General features: G+C 35.1%; 1 protein-coding gene across 8 annotated transcripts in view; it reads right to left on the minus strand.

The window, feature by feature from the left end:
- LOC149782115 (uncharacterized) overlaps positions 1-25,129 on the minus strand; it is a 100,821-nt gene that overhangs the window by 15,713 nt on the left and 59,979 nt on the right. For 7 of the 8 annotated variants that reach the window (XM_089933557.1, XM_089933553.1, XM_089933556.1 and 4 more), the window contains 9 exons: positions 24,321-24,400; positions 21,381-21,450; positions 20,639-20,745; positions 17,838-18,464; positions 10,905-10,946; positions 4,002-4,034; positions 2,981-3,013; positions 1,894-1,926; positions 334-486 (listed from right to left, as the gene is read on the minus strand). In XM_089933557.1, the coding sequence (XP_089789683.1) occupies positions 334-486; positions 1,894-1,926; positions 2,981-3,013; positions 4,002-4,034; positions 10,905-10,946; positions 17,838-18,464; positions 20,639-20,745; positions 21,381-21,450; positions 24,321-24,400 (1,178 nt within the window). The remainder of the gene's footprint in view (positions 1-333; positions 487-1,893; positions 1,927-2,980; positions 3,014-4,001; positions 4,035-10,904; positions 10,947-17,837; positions 18,465-20,638; positions 20,746-21,380; positions 21,451-24,320; positions 24,401-25,129) is intronic. The other variant, XM_089933555.1, reaches the window with a different exon arrangement.

Below are 25,129 nucleotides of genomic sequence, written 5' to 3' on the forward strand. Positions count from 1 at the left end.
ATTGATAATACAGTTCCCTCCTTGATACATCACCATTTGCTATTAATTTACTGCCTCAAACTGTATTTCTTTTCACTCTAACATCGCCAGAACAAATGTCCTCAGTATGCGGTACCATACGTGAGTCCTCGATATCCACCAAATACAAGAATGTGTGTGTGTTGGTGCATGTGTGTACCTAACCTCATCAGCACTATGGGCAGGAGTAAGCTGATGTACCATTAAACCACATACATACATACATACATACATACATACAGGCACACAACACACATACACACACACACACACACACACACACACACACACATTCATACATGCATACATACATACCTAGTGTGTTGGCTTCAGTTTGTGGAGTTGCATCTCCTGACTGCAACTCTCTGATCTGCTCCATTGGCTGAGTACTGCCAGCCTCCTCCACCCCAACAGAATTATCTGATAGCAAGCTGTCAATCGTCAAAGAAGGACCAAGACTTCCAAGCACTGTATTAGAAAGCAAATATTTTAGTAACTAATGTTTCTGCACAAATACTTGATTGCATTATATTTGGATAACTTTCTGCTACATAACCTCTAAATCCAGCTTTCCCAGAAAGTTGGTAGATGTGGATATGAGAAGAGATTAGAACACAATTATTGTCACAAATATATAAACAAAGATAAGCTATTTCTAAAAAGAAAAAAAGAACAACAGAACAGTGTTGAATGACTACTAGTATTGTGGCAATGATAGAGTAAGACAAAGAAAAGTTGTGGAAATGATGAAGTAGTCACAGGTTTGTCTGGCATTTCATTATGTCTAAAAAATGCCAATACACATAAAAACAAGTACACATCATTTAATTACATCTGTACTGAATGCAGATACATGCAAAAAAAATTGAAACTAATTCTCTAACTTCAATATCTAATTACAATGTTTCCCAGTAATATACCGACAATATGTTTTGTATTATACTTTCTCTCAAAAATCATCGTCTTAGCAGGTAAATTTTTGTAATGCTCCTGGGATAATTGCTTCAAATTCAAGGAATCTAGACATGATAAGGACATTATTGAGTGTTCAATATATGATAACTGCACTGAGGCCTCTTTAATTGCTACAAAGGATGTGGCACAACAATGGATGGTGTAAACAGGTATCTATACCACTAATCAGGACCAGCAGAATAATAATAATGTCCTTTGTCATGTCAGTGTTTGACGTTACGGTATACATCACATCTTAATATAAACAGTTTAACGTGCAAACAAGATTGTCTACCTTTTTGTCCATTATGTAAACATTGTTTAAATTTTTTTAAATCTGTTCATTGTGCTGACAATGTCATAAAAAGTAAATGTCCCCAAAATTCCAGACTGTGTAAAAAATATAAAAATTTGCTGCAATGGCATGAAAGCTAATTAAATCATCTATATATGCATACAGATATGCCTGCCAAATTCCATTTGTCTACATAAGTGCTTTTTGTGCATTCTTAATAATATTTAAGCTGATGGACGGAAATATGTAAGGACAGATAGACAGAAGGCTGGACAAGACAGGTCCAAATCATGATGCCCTCTGTACATAAGTGGTGGCATAAAAATGGAAAAGTTGTAGTGAGATGAACTGCTGTATTTTTTATGTAGGGTAAACTGCCCGGGTGTCAATGTTCATTCAACAGCAACGAAAACAAACAATTGTTACAGGGGTGATTGTGTAATGACTGTCAGATGGCTTGCAATCTCATTGGTCAGTGAGTCACTGCGATCACTGATACACAGTAAACAACTGATATCTACCAGCAAACATTAATTAGATGACAATTGTCACAAGACCAATTATCTAATTTACATTAATATATTAATTAAACTACACAGACCATTTCTAAACAGATATAAACTTACCAAATTGACTGGTCTGTACTTGACTCACTGCTGCTGAAAGCAATAGGAATAATAAAGCTATGATTTCAAAATTCTTACAGAGTCTATTATAAATATTTAAAAAAGTGAAATACAAGTCCATTCAAACTAAAAACAGATTGAGTAAATTGAGTTACCACTGAAACTAATCAACCTTGTCTGACACTTGGCATGTTCTTTTAAAAAAAATAGTTTAATTTTTTAGAAGGTTTTGTTCATGAAAAAGACCTACACAACAGGGTCAGTTGTTACTGGATGACTGGCTAGTTGGTTGGTTAATTGGCTTGTGTTTAATGGCACATCAAAACAAGAAATGCTATTGCACTAAGGTAATTAAAGTAAAATGCCGTGCCAAAATTATGGGTTTTTTAAAAAAAACCTGAAAAATAGATGTATGGCACAAACATTTAGTCAGGTTATATATATATATATATATATATATATATATATATATATATATATATATATATATATATATATAAAATTGCCTATAAAATTTAAATTGCTTAACTCTGCTGGTTTTTAGTCATTGTGCTAACAGGGTTTTTGGTTATTCTAAAGTCTATATCCCTAAAAGTAAAGAATATTTAAACAAAATAGACAAATTGCTGTATGCTCTGAAAATCAAATTAGGCAAGCTATATATGCATACAAATATGTCTACCAAAAATGCAAGCGTCTATGTTGATTGTTTCTTGTGCAATCTTGCTAACAAGTCTAAAACAACAGTTGGATGGATGTAAGGAAGAACAGATGGACAGACTGGACCAAATCGAAATGCCCCTTCTGCCAACACTGGAAGCAAATAATTGGCAAAGATGTACCAGAATGAATTTCTACATGTACATAAACTTGCTCAGCTGTCAAAATTCAGTCAACAGGGACTCAAACAAACACGTGTTAAAGGTGGGGTATTTAAGCAAAGACTGTCTGAGGTCTTGCAATCGTATCGGTCAGTGAGTCACTGTGATTATGGATAAGCAGTAACTGACTGACAATTATCAGGTCAATTATTTAATTTACATTAATATATTAAATTAACATTGCTTATGTGCAAATATAAACTTACAGGACTGGTTGTTCTGTTCTTGCCTCACCACTACTGAAATAAACAGGAATAATAAAATTAAGTATCTGACATTTTTAGATAGTCCATTAATAAAATACAAAAAGCAAGATACATTAAAACTGAAAAACAGCCAAAGTAAAATGAGTTACCAATGAAACTGATCACCCTTGTCTGACATTTGATACCATGATGTTTTTTTTTAAAACTGTTCACTTTCTTCATAAGGCCTTGCTCATGAGTAAGGACTAATGCAACATAATCAGTTGTTTTTAAATTACTGACTGGTTGTTGCTTCATATTTTAGATGGCATATCAACATATAAAATATTATTGTGACAAGGCAATTAGAGTAAACTGCCCTGCAAAAAATTAGGCAATTGTTAAATAGCTTTAATGGCAAGAAGTCAGATCAGGTCAGGTCATCTACATACATATACAAAACTGCCCACAAAATTTCAACTCCCTACCTGAAGTGGATTAATGTATTCATTGTGACAACAAGATTCTGTTTTCCAAACAAGTCTATATTCCTATAATTAATGTGTAAACAAAACTTACAAATTGCAGTAGCAGTTTGAAAGTTGAATCCAGTAACCTATATAAGCATTCAAATATGTCTGATAAAATTCAATGTGTTTATATGGATTGCATCTTGTGCAATCTTATTAACAAGTTTCTCAAAACAGTTGGATGGATGGATGGAAGAACAGATGGACAGATGAGACCAAATCAAGATATCCATCTGTCAACAGTGGGGGAATAAAATTTGTAAAGATATAGCATGATGAATGTCTAAATGAACATAAAATTGTTAAGTTGTCAAAGTTCAATCAACACAGAGTCAAACATATGTTACAGGGGGAATTGTTCAATGACCATCTGAGGTCTTGCAATCTCATTGGCCCATGATTCACTGGAATCAATAATAAGTATTTACTCAATGATAATTATCTTTATGTTAATTCTACCAATTTTCATTAATTTAATAATTAAACTGCAAACAAAAATAATAAAAACTTACAAGATTTGTTGTCATGCACTTGTCTCACGATTGCTGAAAGAAATAAAAAAAAAAGTTAAGAGACTGCAGAGTCCATTTAAAAGTTAAGAAAGTGTGATATTAACACTAATACAAACTGAGGAAAGCAATTTTTGTTGTAAAATACATGTCTTCATTAATATCAACCTAATCACATGTGTCAAGAGCATCAAAATACAACCCTATCAATCCAGAAATGATGTTGCAACTGTCTTGGCTTAGTTTAACTATAATAGTGCTGAAAAGGTCATGAATTCGCTTCAACAGTAAACCAGATGAGTGGTCTTCCTTTTGACAGAGGGACTGACACCAAAATTCCTTGCTTCTGGAGCGGAGGTGCATGCTATACAAATATGATGGGGCAGGAAGGCTGGGAGGGTGTGCCCATATTATGATAGGATAAATATTATAAGAACAAACTTTTATTTTAATCAAAATTAATTTCTTCTATATGTTATCTCATCATATTATGTCAGGATAATAGGTCAGAGGAGGTGTTAAGTTCATCCTCTTGTCTGTAGTAGGTTCAGATTCCAGTCTCCTACTGTATACAAATAATCTTTATTCTGAAGATACAACAAGACAGTATTAGGGTTTGCATACAGGAAAGTATATCACTGGATAGATGAAACAAGTTTTGCCCCCATAAAACCAATTGGCGTAGAGTGCAATGCATTATTAAAAAGCTACTGAGCAACCTGGGATGGTCAGCAATGGGACCTACCAGGTCTAAGTAAGTTATTTAGGAGGAGAAGGTCCCTGAAGTAGAAACTAGAAAATGTTGATTCTGACCTCCATATTTTTCTGGGAATCTCTACTGCTAGTTTCAGAAGGTCACTGATTCATGATTTTTCCCAACTGAGGGGATCGATCTGGACAAGTCAACATTCTGATTTCTTCACTTTCTGCAAGACTCTGGGAATCTCAATCAATGGAGGAAAGTCAGATGGAAGGAGACCATTCAAATCTAGGGAAACAGGTATTGGCTGCTCAAGCTTTTGAGTCTGGTATGGCAGAGACAAAAATTGGAAGACTGGCATTCCACCTCCTCTCCAAAAAGTCCACCTGAGGACAATGTCAGGAGGCAGAAATTCAGCTTAATACCATGAGATGATTCTGCATGAATCATTTTATTCCATCAAGACAAGACCCCTAGGACACTGAGCCCACCTGGGCAGATTTGAAGGTAAACTTGTCAGTGATTATACAACCTGTAAAAATTCCAGTTAAAAAAGCAAAGGTCTGGACAGTTGATTCCCTTCTTGCCTCTAGATGCAGATGGTGACATTGATTTGACAAATAGAATAAGAATATCTTTCCCATATAAAGACTCTTGCCAAGAGTGAAACTCATCCACAACTGCATTCATTTCAAGGAAACATTTATAAAGAATGAGGCATGTCCCACTCACCTCTAGAAAGTATGGCAGGAAATGGTCACCCCAGCCTGACAAGCTGACATCAGTTCAAGTGGCCAATTCTGCAGTATTATGCCCACTCACTATAAGCAAAGTAGTCTGAAACTTTGATTGATTGATCCAGTGAGAAAAGCTTTCACTTCCTCATTGTCGTAAGCCATTTGTTTTCAAGACTACTTAAGATGACATCCTCTGTCAGAGGATGTCATCTTAAGCAGTCTTTAAAAAAATGGATTAAGACACTGACATCTTTTGCCACAGTGAGGAATCCCAAGAAGTTAAGAAATGCTTGGACTTAGATCAAACTTTGTGAATGGATGGCAAACACCACTGAAATGATGCTCACAGCATGGTCCTAATGGAGAAAAAAACTGAGAGGGTAATTCATGCAATAACCAAGCAAATAAAGTGTTTGGATTGGTAAGATCTGATTTGTCCCTGTTGACAAGGAATACAAAGTGGAGCACAGGGGTGACAAGAAATTTCATGTCTTGATTCAAAATGGAACTCATCTCATGTTTTTGAAGGATGTCATCTAGATGGATGTCATGATGAAAATCATGATTTTCACGAAAACCCAGGGGCTGATGTTCAGGCTTAATTAAAAGTGTGCACATTTCATAAATGGTGTCACAGGAAACAAATTCCTAGAATTTCCAAGATGATCTGTGATTGTAAATATGAAAATAAGTGTCTTGAGATACATACTGACAGTGAAATCTTCTACTGAATGACACTGGAGATTTCCATTGTGAAGAAAGGCTCCTGTATAAACTGGCTGAGTAAGCTGAGATCCTGGTAGGTCAGTGAGTGCAACTGACCTTGGGAACAAAGAAAATTATTGAATATAATTCTGGTGAATTTGCAAATTGTGAGAGAAATGTACTGATTTCTCACTGCATGCATGTAGGCCTAGTGTTGATCTCTTGGAATGTTGACAACTAGAAAGAAATACAAAACATGATCTGATGGCCCTCCAAAATGCTTGGCTGGCCTTGTGGATCTCCAAGGCATAGTTCTTCCCATTCTGCAGTGAAATGTTGAGGTCTTTTGTCCACCTGGATATCTGAAAAAGACAGTATGAGCACACTGCCATTTTCTTTGTAACAGCTGCTCAAACAAGTCATTGGAATGATACAACTGGTCACTGGCTCCCTGGGGATTGGTTTCCATCAGGTTTTATACACTGAGTCCTTGATGACCAAATTGGGCTTATGAAGTCCCAAACTGGCATGCCATATTTGGTTCTTCCTGTTCATCTGGTCTCTCCTGGAGGAGGAAGTCAGAATTCCCTGATGTTGAGTATGCAATTGGCAGACATATATTCTGACCTCAAATTGGCCATGGTAAAGAAGGTTTGACAAGAATGGTCACAATAGGAGAATCATAACATCATGATTTCTTTGGATATCAAACATTGCCATAAATGCCTCCCTTTCCAGCAGATGCATATTAATGGAAACCACTGTAGCATTTGAAATAGCACATAAAAACATATTTGAACCAAGAGTACCATGACTGGTGAATAATACATCCACCCCAAGTTTTCATAGCCCTCTATGTATGGTATGGTTGACAGTCTTGAACTAAAATTAATGTCCATAAATCATTATTTTCCTAAGAAACTTATCTTGACAGTGACCTTTGAATTTAGACTCAAGAATTAACAGGTTTGCTTATAACCCTAAGTGCAAGACACCTACAAAGTTTGGTCAAGGAACTCTCTCTAGAATAAAAGTTATTCTGCAAAATCCATTTCTTTGAGCTACAATGGTCATGACCTTTTGACCCCTAAATCATAAGGCCTCTTCCTTAAGTGCAAGATTACCACAAACTTGGATCAAGGTACCTATTCTAGAACCAATGATATTATGCAAGAATAATTTTTTTTCTTTCAGTCAGCGACCTTGACTTTTGACCTTAACTGCAAAATCAACAGGCTTCTTTCTAACCCAACATATAAATCATCCACAAACTTTGGTGAAGATTCATGGTTGAGGCCTGATATTTTTGCACTGAAACCATTTTCTTTTAGATATGTAGAAATTTACAGTGACTCTGACCATTAGATTCCAAAGCTGATATTTTTTTTTCTGAAGTGGAAACCATCTACCAAATTTTAAACTGTTGACTGAGAACTCTAATCAATATACAGAAGCATTTTTTCTTCCTACAGTCACAGCAATCTTGATTTTTTTTTTACCTTTGACCTTGTGACATGAAAATCAATAGAGTTCTTTCTTACTCCATGAACAAGCCAGTCAAAAAGTTTGGTAAGTGCTAAAGGCAGACAATTAGAGTTATTTTCTGGAAACCATTTTCCTTTTTATAGCCACAGTGATCTTGCCCTTTGACCTTGGAACTACATCAATAAAGTTCTTCCTCACCCTATGTGCAAGCCATGCACAAAGCACAAAGTTTGGCAATTGCTGATGGTGGACAACTTTACATATTTTGTGGTAACTATTTTTCTTCATTTAGTTGCAATGACCTGGACCTTTGATCTTTTCATACCTAAATCAATAAGGTTCTAAAACACCTCAAGTGCAAGTCATCCACAAAGTTTGGTAACTATATATGGTGTCCTTACCCCAAGTGCAAGCAATCCACACTGTTTTGCAACTATGTATGGTTGACTGTGCAGAGGCCATTTTTCTTATTTCAGTCAGTTACCTTGACCTTTGATCTTTTGACCCTGACATTGATAGGTTCTTCCTTATCCTATATGCAAGCCATCTTATAGAGTTTGGTAACTATAGATGGTCAACAACTCTAGTCATTCTGTGGAAACCATTTTACTTCTTTCAGTCAAGAATTTGACCGTTGACCTTCTTACCCTGAAATCAATAGGTTTTTCTGTGTGCAAGCTACCTACAAAGTTTGATAACTGTAAATGGTGAACAGCTCAAGTATTAACAGACTGACATGATAAAATAATATGACTTATGGCATGTACATACAAAATAACATATAAGTAGAACAAACTAAACCCTTACTACATGTGGGGAGCCACGGTGGCTCAATGGTTAGCATTCTGGACTCTAAGGTGTAGCGTTGAATCCTACCATCAGAGCATCCTGTGTCAGCTACTTGGGAACTCCAACTGTTTCAGCACTAAATAAACTATTGTGCCATAAAACACCATAATTTAGTTTCCAATTTTCTTATTTAAGTTTCTGCAGAAACTGGAATCAGTTCATTGGTCCAGTAAGTATATTTAAGGACTAACATACTTCTATCCCGCCTTCTACTGAAATGTTCTGCTTTAACTGTCCAGAAAATTTAAATCAAGGTTTGTCCTGTAATATCTATTTTAATGGTTGGTTCCAAGAGCCTAGTGACTAGTGATCTGTACCCAGCGATAACAGACCAGTTAATGACCAGTCACTTACAGTCAATGTCTTCATTTGAGGAAACTTGCCTAAAAAACCAGAAGAGCTACAATGTCTTATTTTTGTTCATCTGGAAACTTGCAGAAAATAAGGTAATATATGTTGGTCTCACTTTTAATAAAACTTATGGAGCATCTTAATGATATAAGCTCACAGACAAAGTTTGATCCAAATCAGCTCTGAAATATGGTTCCAAGGGAGGCAACAAAACCAGTTACTCTGATGCCAAACCTCATAGAGACTCAAGAAAATCAATTCATTTCAAATCTTGAAGTTTCCAGCTCATATTTCAAGTTTAATCAGAATTGGAATTCAAATATGGTTTCCAGAGAAGCAAGAAGCTCATGTCAATCAGATGCATGAGGAGGTCATTAATATGCACCGATTTCACTCTTTATCTTATTTTTATCTGACCCGTTACCTCATGTAAGCCCCTTTTGATGTCTCTACCACATTCTCATGCAAGCGTTAGTGAATGCCTCTACCCGATTTGTATGGAAGCATGTTTGGATGCCTCGACACCATCTGCATGGAAGCGTGTTTGGATGCCTACTGTAAACATCAGCCATTCTGAGCTGGTTTTTGTAGTGCCACCTTCAGGGAAAACACACTATTAGATACTAAATTCATTAAAGTAAATGATCATAACATCAGATCACGAGGTTGCTATTTAAGATCTAGTTGTAATCTGCCATTTAAAGTAACTGGGTTGGATTCTCCACTCTCCAATATGGAGACTGCAGATTTCATTCATTACTTTCTTGAGTTTGCATGATTAGAATCATGGCTATGAAAGCTTCAGTAATTTAGGTAAAGACTCTGACGTTGATGTAGGCAACACTGATTTTATTAAAATAATTTATCAAATTCAGATGATTTAGTAATGTAGATAAAGAACCAGTAGATTTTTATGTTGAGAAATTTCTACTATGGTTATTAACACAACTTCTCTGGCTTGACGGTGAACAAGCTATCTCAAGATTTTAAAAATTCTTCCATGAAAAATAATTACATAATTATAAAAATTGGATTTTACTCTTAAATCTTTCAAGAGATAATTGATATATACCAAAAATGTGAAATGGTTAAAATTGATGTTCAACATAATATTATAATAAACTGCAATAGATGTAATACTGTTAACATGGAGGCCTATGCATACTGATTCAAATAAGTAACAGGTGTTCTATTTATAGTGCACTGTGCTGTATCACTTTGATACATGTTATATCAACTGCCTACACAGCCACATACATGTACTCTGTAAGGTAAAGGTTAACACAAGTTTGGTCCATTTTATCTCTTGAATATTGTAACTGCTGTAGTACATTTTGATGAAAATAACTGTGGTACAAAATTACACTGAAAAAACTATTCTCCTCTTCATTTTCAAACTGATCTGAGCTTTTCTTCATTTTCATAAATGTCTGCTTGATTGATTGTAAATTATCAATTTCTACATTTCAAATACTTGCCAGTAAAAGTTTTTGTGACTTCTTATTGGTGGAATGATGGGAAGGAACTAGAAATGGTTCTACAGATTAAAAATAACATGCCAACTGCAGCAACCAATTTCACTGCACGAGATTTTGACCCAAGCAAAACATGTAACTAAAGTCAAAAATGTACAAAATTAGGTCAAAATTACAAATTTTTTAGGATAGCCTTGCATGTAAGGGAAATTAAAATGAGGTTTGCAACATATCCCAAAATAATCTAAATAAATTAGGTTTGTATAAATAAAGTGTGTGTGTGACTTGGTTTTTTAATGTAGCTTTAACAATTTTTCAGTTATATTGCTACGATGTCTGCAGTGTGGCAGTTTATAATGATGTCTAACCGAGTTACATTATCCTGACAACAGGCCGACCAGTCCTAACACTAACCTCTTAATGCTGAGCGCCAAGCGAGGCAGCTGTTAGTACCATTTTTATAAGTCTTTGGTATCACTTGGCCGGGGAATGAACCCACAACCTCCAGACTCGAAGGCAGATGCTCTAACCACTAGGCCACCGGATCAGTCATAAATAAAGTGAAACAGACAAAAATCTTGAACAGGAAAAGCATGATACTTACGAGTGACTTTACATATGGGTGGCACTCTCTGTAAACTTGTTTCTACAAGCAATATAAACACAATTTTTGTATATAAATATACATATAAATTTGTTCTAAACCAGGTTATAATATAAAACTAAAGATTTAATAATACATCAGATAATATCTGCAATATGATTAATAACTATTAAAATCTTAAACTGATCAGGAATTTATACTGGAAATTGGAGACTAAATAATCCAAAAATAATATTCAACAATGAGCTAAAATGTGGAAAGCAATAGATCATACGTGTTTTTCTATTTTTACCTTCATTTTTTTTTATTTGTATATAATCTCAGTTTCACATACTCAATTATAAATTTTTTAAAGTCAAAAAGTCATCGAGTGCGTGAAAAGTCAGTATTTTCACAAGTAGTAGAGCTAGAAGTGAAAATAGTAGAGTTTTTCACTCAAAGCTTTGGCTATCTATTTCTGCCATAGTCACATGTGCAAAAATATGTATTGGCACATTTTACAGTAAATGGTTTTGTGTCTACTTTTAATTGTACATGTATCTGCAAAAGACAATGCAGTTATATTCATCTAGTTTCTCTCCATTTTTTCTAGCAAAGTATGTTTCTTTCATAATACTTACCTGATTGTAATATCTTAGGAGTACAACCATTACATGTACCTCACAAATCAAGCCCTCCCAGTTGACAATTTTTTTTACCTATGGGAGCTAAATGTTGTCTGGAAACATGTAGTATTCAATTTGATCACCCCTTTATAAAGTGATCAGTACCAAATAACATGTACCAATCAGTAACAGTTGAATGCATGCTCTTATAGTAGGATAGAACTCAGGGAGGCTAGGAAGGTGTATTCATATTATGATTGGGTAAGTTATTGAAGAAACATATTTACTACATAAAAAATATTGGTTTCTTCTTTAAATGCAGTACTCGATCATAATACCTTAAGCGAATAGCTACCATGTGGAGGAGTTACATCCCTTTATCCTGTCCCCTAAGGTATGTGAGTAAAACACTTCTAGATTGAGAACTGTGCATAGGCTCTCTATGCATAAACACAGCTTTTGGACAAAGAAAACAATTTCCCTGCCATAAATCCAGTGGAATTTGTCTGGTTGGCTCCTTGAGAACCTGGCAACCAACTTGGGAAGGTCATATGTTGCACTGTACAGAAAGGTCCCACTTGGTCTATTTCAGCCTTCTGGGATGAAAGATCCCCAAGATGAAAGCTAGATAAAACTAAATCTGACCTACATTGCACGATTTGTACAAGGTCAGCTTGGAAACAGTTTTGCTTGAATGCAATACTTGTTATGACTAACAAAACTTCATGAGCTGAAATGCTTAACAAGCTCATTTCATATAGGGTTAATACACTATTTGTAGAATAGATAACCCACCTTATCGAGGATGACAGAGCCTGCACTGAGACATTATCCTTTCCATCTTTCAGAGGTAAGAATAAACAGGGCCTCCCTCTTCGCAGCAGCTCAGTTATTTTTTTCAGGTACTATTTCAAAGCTCTCAACAGGTCATGTAGATGACCTTGACTTGAAGAGTCCAGACTAGAAAGAAGTTTAATCACATATGACTGTCTGCCCATGATAAGGAGCATGTTCTTGGAAATAAAAGCATGGGCCCTCATCAAGGACACTGACTCATCCCATCAGAACTGTAAATAGTTTGGGTCAACTGAGAAAGCATGTATTTCTGCCTGCTTTAGCTAATACAATTAGAAAGCATATCTTACATGAGAGAAGAACCAATGAAGCTGTTAAGGCTTGTCAAATGGTGTCTTATTCAGTCAGGACAGTACACAAAAAAGATTCTACTTTAGGCACACAGCCAGCATTTTTTGGGAGTATGAAATTAAAATTCAACTGTAGATTGGAGAAGTCTTTGTTTGTCCTATGTACTCTCTTCTTTGATGATGAAGTGTGTCAGAGATTGTGGAAAGGTAGCCTTTTATCAAGATTGGAGCTATTGGTAACTATTTTGCATCAAAGAGCCAAGAGCAGAACTTTGCTATTTTGAGGTATTGATATTTTAAGCAGAGAAATGTGTTCATGCTCACACCATTGTGAGAATATTCTCAACTTTCACTGATATAATTTCAAACTGGAGACCCTAGACATGCTTGAATGATTCTCACTACCACTTGTTGTGAAAACTCTTTATTTTTCGGGGTTTGTTTAATATGATCCAGACATACAGGTTCAACAGCTCTGGATTCAAGTGAAACATCTGCCATTGTGGTTGCCTGAGCAGAGGAGGAAATATCCCTATTTTCCTTGGGATTTTCCACAGCTAGATTTATCAAGTCATTAATCCATGATTTTTCCCACCTGAGGGGAGCAATCAGGAAGATGTGACACTCTGATTCTCTCACTTTTGTAGCATCTTTAGAATCAGAGTTGTTGGAGGGTAAGCATATGGGTCCAAGCTGTTCCAGTCTTTGGAAAAAACTTTGAACTTTGGAAAGAACTTTGAATGCAGAGAACTGAAGTGTGTATCTGGTTTCCTCTTGCCTTCTGATATGATTCACCACTGTGGAGTTGTTAAATAAAATGAGAATGCCTTTTCCATGTAGCTTTTCCTGCCACCATGAAATGCTTTTAGTTCAGCTTTCATCTCCAGGACACTGATATGTAAGACATGATCCTGAGTGAGCTACTCTCTCTGGCTTCCTGGAACGATGAAAAAATAAATGTATCCCAGCTGTTGTCAGTCATTAAAGGACTTCCAGTCCATCTGTAGAAAGGAGGGTTTTTACATTCCATGAGCTGCATGGTTTTGGCAAATTCTGTCCTAATCACCAACAAAGAACAGGAGTCATCTGCCCTCCAATTATATATCTGCTGGATATAGTGTCTGCCACACTAAAATGTGTGCTTTATAGAATTATCTCCAAACAAAATTTTATGTGGTGGTGTTGCTTTGAAAAGAAGTCTACTAGTATGCAGGTCAGTCACTTGAGCAGACTGTGGCAGGAGTTTTAATGCCAGTTCATCTTTCTTGATTGGCAAGTCAACAGATGCTGGAAATCTGGACCAAGCTGTTCACAGAGAAATAATAGTACAAAACTCTGGTGGTAACAAGTGAAAGAATTATTTGATCCATAATCAAAAGGCAGAGTCTTCTACTGAAAGTGTTAGGTCCAGCAAAAATAATGTCTCTAGACTAAAGCGGCACTTTGTACAATTTGATATGGTACTTGTGAATATTGTCTAAATCAACAGACAGCCATACTAGCAGATCATCATGTAGGTAATATGGCACTAAACTGGGCATGGGGTGCCCAAAGTATTTTATAGCACTTTAGCAGATATTTTGATCCATGACAGTGATGGTGGTCTGGTGTTGGGTAGGCATACTGGATAAAGACATTCCCTACATTGACTTCAAGGGCAAGATCAAGTGTGGTATTCACCTTTCATAATGTAACATGTATAACAAGAGTTTGGGCATGGCAAAACAGTGCCATTTTAGTTTTAAAAGATCTTTATGTTGGGGCAGATTTTGATCCACAGACCACCACCCCAATGTAGGACATGACAAACTTCCTAGTAATGATACAGAAGCCTTTCAAGTTTTATTCTCTAACTTAAAATGGCCCTACAGTTATAGAGTGGAAAGGAAAATTTAATAAAATACTTCAAACACTGAGACATGACCCTGAATACATTCCCCTCCCCATGAAATACATCCTATTAATGGTGTGTAAGTATACCATGTTTCATCCTTTAATTTCAAACAGCCCGAGGTTAAGCAGCATAAAGGAAAGTGTGATGAAAAATTAAAATATTGGGCCACAACTTAGGCTTTGGACACCCAATATGGTACACGCCACACATTCTAGTGAAGATATAAAACTACACCAATTTTTATTCCTCAAAGTGGAAAGGAAAGTGCAAAATATGGTACACACCACACATTCTAGTGAAGATATAAAACTACACCAATTTTTATTCCTCAAAGTGGAAAGGAAAGTGCAAAATATGGTACACACCACACATTCTAGTGAAGATATAAAACTACACCAATTTTTATTCCTCAAAGTGGAAAGGAAAGTGCAAAATATGGTACACACCACACATTCTAGTGAAGATATAAAACTACACCAATTTTTATTCCTCAAAGTGGAAAGGAAAGTGCAAAATATGGTACACACCACACATTCTAGTGAAGATATAAAACTACACCAATTTTTATTCCTCAAAGTGGAAAGGAAAGTGCAAAATATGGTACACACCGCACATTATAGTGAAGATATAAAACTATATCAAGTTTTATTCCTCAAACTTTAAAGGCTCCAGAGTCAGAGTGGAAAGGAAAGCGCAATATATAAAATAACAAACCATGACCTTGACCATGAGAACTGGACCCTAAATGTGGAATGCAACATATTTTATAATGATGATGTATAAGTGTGTTAATCTCAAATGGCTTGAAAGTTATGGTGTGGAAAATTAATTTAGACAGAAAACTAAATATACTGAGCCCTGACCTTGACCATGAAAACAGAAGCCTGAATTTGGTACATGACACACCTTCTAATCATGATTTACAAGTATGCTATGTTTCATCCATTAGTCTCTGACTGTTTTAAAGTTAATGGGTGGAAAACCAATTTTCCCCAGTAAAACATGTTTCTTCAGCCATATATACTCAAAGTTGGTGAGTAGTTCAGATGAGTCCAATATCCTCTCTTCCATGATGACGAAAGGTGTCAGCAATCATGGAGCATACACCCTAATCATACTTGGTGTGAACTTTCTAATTGAAGACTCAGAGGATTACATATCTGTGGTACAGATGCCTGGAGAGGTATGATGTAAACCATGTATAGAAAGCCAACCTGTACTTGTATAACTGAGCAGAAATCATACAGAAATGTATGAACTGAGGGAAATAGATACATGCAAAGTAGGTGCAACATTTTGAGGCAATTGCCTGTAGGGAAAAGGCCCACAGACCACCTCTATAAGCAAAAAACACTTAAATGGTGCCCGGATGCTACAATTGCCTTGGAATAGAAACTTGCCAAATTGTACCCACTCATAATGTAATTACATATATATATTAGGAGTTCTTACAAGTGCTAGAGACTTACATACATAGCATGTAATAAATGTGAAGTCGCTTATGCTCCCCATGCAAGTACCTAATTGTGTGACGATAACAAAGTGTTAGCAAACTGTAAAGGCAGAACTTTGTCAGGATAGGAAGAGAAAAAGTTAGACATGTAAATGGAGTATACTTTCCTTAGAAGTGAAAAATGCCTCCAACTTGTAATGGTATATCTTCCACATAGATTCTGGCTATTGCAAGGTCTATCATGATGAGAGCATGCGTCTTGGCACAAGCGGAAGTAGTAACTGTAGGGTTCTTGCACTTTGCTGCCAAGTCTTATACTTAAGGGGAGATCACTCTGCCCAACAGCCACATAGGTTGGCAAACAACTTTTAGCTTCCTTTGGATACAAGGAGTATCTGGGAAAGCGGGATTTGCGAGGTTGTCGTAGTTCTCCTAAGGTATTATGATTGGGTAACATATATAAAGGACAAAAAATTACAATACTGAGATCTGACCTTGACGATGAAGACAGAAGCCCTAATATAGTAAATGACACACCTTGTAATCATGATGTACAAGTATATCATTGTTCATCCATTAGTCTCTAATTGTTTGAAAGTTAACAAGTGGAACAAAAGCATGATGACTGGACAAAGAAACAGAAGACAGATTACTGAAAATGCAACTACAACATCCAAGTCTTCTTGCAAAAAGTGGGCCTAAGATAGTTCACCTGACAAACATCTACATGCAAGCAAAGAAATGTGGATGAGTAGGAAACTTCTGCATAAATTTATTCCAACACTCTAGCTGCCATTTGTTATGAAAACAATTATTTCAAGGTTTGTACATATGTTTTATCATTGCCCTAACTGATGGCACACCTTCATCATCTGTCCAATATTCAAAGGCTTTCAAGCCACGATGCTTTCTGTCAAATTTGATAAAATTCTGTTGAGTATTTTTTTTCCTTCTACTTTATGTCACCATATTTTATTCTAAATGGCATCTGCTGTACATCTCTTTCATGCCAGTATGCCTTTTGTCAAATTTGATTCAATCATGTTTAGTGGCTTTTCAAAAGTTATTTAAAAGTATTTCTATTTTTAGTAATGATAGCCATTTTTGATGGTGGATCAGCACTGATCTAAAAGCCCTTTAAATCAGAATGTTTCTGTCAGAATTTGGTCAATTTTGGTTACATCTTGTGTTTTTAGAAGTCATTTAAATGTCATTTTATTTTAGCAATGGTGGCAGCTCCATCTCTTTTGTAAAAGGTAGACAGCCCGTCATGCCAGAATGCTGTCAAATTCAGTCGAATTCATTTCATTGATTTCTGAGAAGATATCATTCATGTTTTTTTTTTCAGTTATGCTAGCATATTTAATGGCAGATCAGAATCATACATTTTGTCAAATCTGGTCAAATTCTGTTCAATGGTGTATGATAAGTCTTCATTTAAACGTTTATCAAGTTTCAATAATGATGGCCGTATCTAACAGAGGCCAGGAATAACTTGTATAAATTTCAAAACCTTCTGCCAGGATGCTCTGTCAAATTTATTCCTGTAGGTTTTTTATGAAGATAACAACAACAAATTTTGACAGATGACACATGACAACCCATATCATAAGTTCACTCTGCCTTATGGCCAGGAAAACTAATAATATAAAAATCCTAAAAAATATTTATTGGGCATGGATCATTCAAAATATATTTTAATAGGCACACATAGCACAAATACACACTAAAATGTTTAATCATTTAACTATATACTTTGAAAAAAACAACAGGAAAAAACCCGAAGAATTTTGTGATTCTTATTTTACAACCAGTACAAAAACTGAATCATTGTACCTTCATACTTAATAGTGAGATATGAAAGTGCTTCTGCTCCACACTCTGTGTTCGATCCATGGCTCAAACTGTGTCCATTTACATCAGCCTTCTTTGCTCTGCAATCTGCACTGGATCCCTGACTCAGGTCAGTCACACCTGGTTCATAAGATTCTGACTTAAGGTCTGTATTTAGTCCATTCAATCCATGGCTCATGTGGTTTCTACTGGGATCAACTTCCTCTGATCCATGGCTCATGTGGTTTCTACTTGGATCAACTTCCTCTGATCCATGGCTCATGTGGCTTCTACTTGGATCAGCTTCCTCTGATCCATGATCTGCATTGGATCCCCAATTTGAGTCACTTCTATCAAGACCTTTTTCAGGTTCATCAGTGGATTCTGGGTTTGAAATGCTCCAAGTTGAGCAAGTTATTTTTGACGTGCTGTTTGAATCCGAATGAGCTGGTTGTGATCCAGGAAGAACTGGCTCTGGAAGACTCCCTGTAAATCTGGGCCCAGGTGGAGGAGGGGTTAGTTGTCTTGTTACTCTCTCATGTTCTGGACTTTCAGTTACATGAATATTTAAATCATTCATCATTGGGTCCCGAATATTGTACGAAATAAGAGCCAGCTCTTCAGCTAGAACTGAAATTACCATATAAAATAAAAAAATTAAACAATTACAATTACAGAAAGGAGAGTTCTAAAAATTAATGTTTGTAACAGTTAACTGCATATGTATTTAGACACTTATACAAATATATTAGAGATGCAAATGCACATAAAACTACACATTTAATGAAAACAATATGAAAAATTACAGATAACTAGATAAAAAATAACATATGGAGGCAATCACAATTTTAACTAGTTTTGGTAATCTGTCTGTGAAGTCAAGGCCATGAAGGTTTTGCATTTTCTGGACAATAGTCATGAATCTACATACAAAATGTTCATAAATAGCCAAGGCAAAAATGTAATATGAAGGAAAGCTCAAAGACCTAGCATAGCAAAATGTACATCAACAATCCCATAAACATGAATTGAGACCTAGCATAGCAAAATGTATGTCAACAATCCCATAAACATGAATTGAGACCTATGCCAACAATCCCATAAACATTAATTGAGACCTAGCATTGCAAAATGTATGCCAACAATCCCATAAACATGAATTGAGACCTAGCATTGCAAAATGTATGCCAACAATCCCATAAACATGAATTGAGACCTAGCATTGCAAAATGTATGCCAACAATCCCATAAACATTAATTGAGACCTAGCATTGCAAAATGTATGCCAACAATCCCATAAACATGAATTGAGACCTAGCATAGCAAAATGTATGCCAACAATCCCATAAACATTAATTGAGACCTAGCATTGCAAAATGTATGCCAACAATCCCATAAACATGAATTGAGACCTAGCATAGCAAAATGTATGCCAACAATCCCATAAACATGAATTGAGACCTAGCATAGCAAAATGTATGCCAACAATCCCATAAAACATGAATTGAGACCTGGCATAGCAAAATGTATGTCAATAATCCCATAAACATGAATTGAGACCTTGCACAGCAAAATGTATGCCAACAATCCCATGTAACATGAATTGAGACCAAGCATAGCAAAATGTATGCCAACAATCCCATAAACATGAATTGAGACCTAGCATAGAAAAATGTATGCCAACAATCCCATGTAACATGAATTGAGACCAAGCATAGCAAAATGTATGCCAACAATCCCATAAACATGAACTGAGACCTAGCATAGAAAAATGTATGCAAACAATCCTATGTAACATGAATTGAGACCAAGCATAGCAAAATGTATGCCAACAATCCAAAAACATGAACTGAGACCTGGCATAGAAAAATGTATGCAAACAATCCTATAAAACATTTATTGAGACTTAGGATAGAAAAATGAATGACAAAAATCCATAAACGTGAATTGAGACCTAGGATAGAAAAATGTATGCCAACAATCTCATAAAACATAAATTGATACCTAGCATAGAAAAATGTATGCCAACAATCCCATAAAACACGAATTGAGACCTAGAATAGAAAAATGTATGCCAACAATCCCATAAAACATGAATTGAGACCTAGCATAAAAACTCTATGTCAATAATCCCATAACATGAATTGAGACCTAGAATAGAAAAATGTAAGCTAGTAAACTCATAAAAAAATGAACTGACACCTAGCAAACCAAAATAAATGCCAACAATCCCATCAACCTGATTACAGCCGTTGATTTCAAGACCCACAATCAAAACTTTTGAGTACAACTTTATATTCTTCAATATGAATAATCTTAAACGATGCATTGAAGCCATAACTTTCAATGCCGAAAGTCCATAGAACTAAAGAAAAACAATTAGCCCTGGCTGCAAATAATCCCCAAAACTTAATGTATAAATAGCTCTAGTTGTCCATTCAAACAACAAAAAATCCCATTTGAATTTATGTTAGAATTTCAAAGGCTGTACAAACAGTCTGAGACAATCCATTTCTATGTCTTCTCAGGTGAAGAGCTGATCAATTATGAACTGCTGTAAATCCCATGAACTCTAAAATAAGGAGCATTAAGATCTGGAGTAATTTGTAAAGTATACAGGTTTTTGAATAGCCCACCTTTTATAAGTAAGTAATGAGCTTTTAACACTGAAGATAATCTAGGGGTATTGGCACTGGGTGTGCAGCTGGATACACACATGGATGCCAATGTGATCACCTTGTCAAGCTGATGCCAATTAGACAGGCTTGACAAAATCTCATTATAAATGATATGTGATTTCTTACCTCTTTTCAACCTGTTGTGTTTTTTACATTTACAACAGACACATAAAGCTATTGCTGCCGCTAATACTGCAAGGACTGTGACGCCAATGAATAAACCTATCACCGTCCTGGAAAAAAATTAAATCATCTTAGCATACTAGTCTTAACATACAAAACAAGGCACAGGGCAAGTGTCACACGTCAAGCCCCTGCCCTGGACTATTTCAATAATATTAGGAGGGTGAGATACAATGTTACTGAAATAAAAAGAAAATAAACACTCTAGCAATCAGGTCAGACTAGGGTGTGGATAAATGTACAGACAGACTGACAGTGACAAAAAATGGATGCCAAAGTGATTATGTTACTTTCAAACCAAAAAGTAAAAACAACATGCTTCACTTTAAACTGTGACACATAAAAAAATTAGTAGACAGTGTTACATAAAATTCATTCATCAAATTCAATATCATTCTATACATCTGAATAACATGTTCTTTATACCAAAACTAAAATCTAACTAAAATGATTAAATGAGTCAACACTTCTACATGACATCTAGAGATAATCACATTAATAAGCAACTTCACTAACAAGAGACCAATGTGGGCCTACTATTACTCATCTTGTATCTTATTGCAGCTGACAATGTCACCTGCTACTCGTTGTTTTCTATGACACAAACTAATGATGGGACAGTAACATGCTAAGCCATCCATATATTTATATATATTCAGATATGTAAGCTATATATATGTAATACCATTGATCCCCTTTCTCAGATCCATCTTTTTTATCATCATTTCTATCAGTAGTGACTGTGTTGGTTGAACCTAAAAATTAAATATTTTTTTATAACCATTTTTTGTAGCTCATAAAAAGAAAGCATCACTTTCAAATGCAAGGTAGTATAGTATACATATCAAACAAAGTGAGAAAAACACAAAATAAAGCAACAGATTTTGTTGTGTTCATAATCTCAATAAAGGACAAAAAATACAAGCACTGAATTGACCCCAAGGTCAATTAGGGCCAGTTTTTAAACTCCTTCACAAAAGAGCAGCTATGTTGGTATGCACCATTTTCAATCAGAACCAATTACATACTGCAATAAAGGTTGAGTGAAAGACCATGTCAATGTCACCATTCATGCAAGAGCAGTAGTGACAAGATTTTCAAGATGGCCACTGTAGTGCCATGTCTGAAGTCAGAAAACCATCATTTTAATTCAAATCCAGTTACATACTGATATAATATTTTAGTGAAAATTACATGTCAAAATGACCATCCATTCAGGTAAAAGCCATAAAAAAATGACCCTCAAGGCAGCCATTTTGGAAGCTGGATCGGCATCATTTTCATATACAAACAGGTATATACTGTAAGAAAGATAATGTTTTTCAGGATAGCCTTCAAGGCAGCCATTTTGGAAGCTAGATTAACATCATTTTAATATACAAAAAAAAAGATATACTACTGAAGAGAAGTGGCCTAATGAGTATCTTTTACATTTTGGGATGTAAAATTTGCATCATTTTTATTTAGAACCAACTTCATATCATGAGAAGTGTTTTAGTGAAAACAAACAATAACTCTCAAGAGCAGTAATAGAAAGATTTTTTCAAGATGGTTGTCATGGCAATCATTTTGGAGACTTTCTGATCAGCATCATCTTCATTTTGCACCAAATGGATATCATAAGAAGTCTTTAGGTGGCGCTCTACAGTTTCGTATTTTGCATAGGGTTAGGATTTTAAAGAAAAAGAATTTCCCCGGCTTTCCTCACTGGTTATACTGGCTATTTAAAAAAGACCTTGTATATCTTAGGTATAATGCAAAGAACCTTTAATTCCCTTTATTTTGGTGTAATGATTGATGGGTGTACTATGGGTTATGGAGTATACAGCTTCGCCTTACTTCAGATGTGCACCTTTCAAAAAAGTGCTAGCTCTACTTGGTCATTTTCACTTCCTGAACTTCAGAGGTAAATTGTATAAAAAAGAGCCAATAACTTTCTTTACATTTTATATATTTAGTAATTCATTCATTGCACTTTCAGAAGCTGGTATTGTCTAGTCTGGCAAAATTCATTTTCCCTATTTTAATAGCTGCTATGTATAGTGTACTTTAGACTAATTCAGGCTGATTTTTTAACACAAGGGAGCAGTCATTTTAGTTAGCAGTGTGCTTAAATCATGTAAAATTTCCAAAAGTACGATATCCAAAAGAAATATCATCCACATTACATTAATGTAGCATAGAGGTATGCCAACATTCTCTCCATTGTACATGTTTTAAATGCGAACTACTTCACCTTACATACGTCACTCTCTCAAAAGTACATATTATCTGGTAAGCGCCCCCTTAAGTAAAATTCCAACATTTATGCCACCATTTATTGAGAAATAACCATAACCAGATTATAAGATGGCTACCACTTTTGCAAATATTAGAGGTCTGATCAGGCCATTAAGATTTAGGGCTAACTATATATCAGAACAAGTTTTTTTAGTGAAAATCCCATGAAACTATCACTATCCATTCAGCTGAAGGAGCAATAACAAGAGTTATTATGATAGCAACAATGATTCGAAAATAAAAACAAAATGGAAAATGCAAGTTTTCTACGACAGTAACCTTAATTCCAAAAAAAATGAGGCAAGCAAGCATACTGCATATTGCAGAACAACTTGCCATAACTTCATAATGATTCATGCCATCTATGAAGTAAATTCATCAAAAGGTTTACAAAATATAAACAAATGAATAACTTGAACCAAATCCTATTTTCTATGACTGTGACCTTGGCCTCAAAGTCAAATGGGCAAGTGAATGAATTGTCTTAGTTTTCATAATGATTCATTTCAAGGATGATGAGAATCTGTCAAGGGTTTTCGAAAATATAAACAAAAGAAACAATTTATCTAAAACTTTAAAATGTTGACAATGATGCTGGCACCAGAAAAATGAGTATTCTGTCTTACCTCCCATTAATATGGGCCTGTCAAAAGTTGAAGTCGCAATAACATTTTGTTACATTAATTTGCAAAACTTGAAGTTGCACTGACATTTTGAATATATTTCTAGCAAAACTTTAACTGTGCAGTCACAGCAAGTGGACATGTATATAACAGATTTGGGGTTGCAAAAAATTGGTCAAAGTTGGGGTAGGGGGCTGAGATGTTGGGGGGGGGGGTAGAAGAGGAGTATATAATATAAAAAGCATGGAAATTTGCCACGGAAATCTTATTTTATAAAATCTATGCCATCATGTATTATTTCAAAGACTAAAACTGCAAAATAATTATATTTAAACTCGTAGTGAGTCCTTTAATTTTGTCAGAAACTTGTACATTTCACCCACAATATTCATCTCCATTACAGTTATTATTGTTGCCTACATCTGGAATGTTTTTTATTAAACAATTTATATACAAAAATAAAAATAAGTGACCATCAAGTGACAAATTTTTGGTTTGATAATCGACCTTGGACATAGTATTAACATCATTTCCAATAGTACTCTATAGACTACATTACTACATAACTAATCAAAGACAATGCTGCATTTGTAGGAATGTTAGAATATATTAAGAATCAGAATTTGGGAAAATTAAGTAGATTTCTTTTCTTATTTTTATCTCAATCTGTACCTCAAGGCAATTTCTTGATTAATCTTGTGATTTACTCCTTTTCCACATACCTGTAGATGGATTACTTCTTAAGGTCGCTACTGAAGACTGTGTTGGCAAACCTGTTGTGTTCATGCTGGTACTTGGTGGGCTGAAGTAAATATTTTTAAAACATTAAATCAATTGATGATGTAACATGTTCTTATATATTATCAGTTTAAAGTAAGTATTGAACAGTCATTACAAAATACCTCTTTTTTTTCTGCCCTTGCTGAGGAGTACAAGTATGTAAAAAAATAATTCCAGATGTTTGATTTGCTGCAAAACTTGGAATGCAAATTTTATTTCTACAAGTAAATATGTACCTTTTGATCAGGATTAAGCATCCATTAATAATCTCCAACTCTGGTTAAATTTTAATTCCAAATAATACAGTATCTTCCGTTAAATCTAACTCTATTTGATATTCGTCTCTAAGAACTGACCTAAATGTATCAATACTGTTTTCGCAAAATGACATCCAAAAATAAATGAAGCAGAGTCTCTTCAGCTTCATTACAAAAGGAAGATAATGGCGACTCAGATAATTTCACTTTAAACAATCTGCTATTAGCATCGAGAATTCTGTTGAGAAGTTTGTATTTAAAACTCTGAAGACCTGTATTCTCAAGAGTGGAGAAGGGAAGGAAAAATACTGATTTCCAACCTTCATGTGAGTAATTCTGTTTTAGTTCCATTTAGTTTCCATTTGAACTGGAAGTCTTCCTCATATTTAATGTATAAAATTATTTTGCAATTTTTTTCCTGCTTCCTGAGATCATTTATATTTTCATGTAATGGTGATTCTAATTTCATAGTACTGGTAATAAAAATAGAATTT

The sequence above is a fragment of the Sinohyriopsis cumingii genome, chromosome 15 (assembly GCF_028554795.1).
Source record: "Sinohyriopsis cumingii isolate HCF-2022 chromosome 15, ASM2855479v2, whole genome shotgun sequence".
Lineage (NCBI taxonomy): Eukaryota > Metazoa > Mollusca > Bivalvia > Unionida > Unionidae > Sinohyriopsis > Sinohyriopsis cumingii.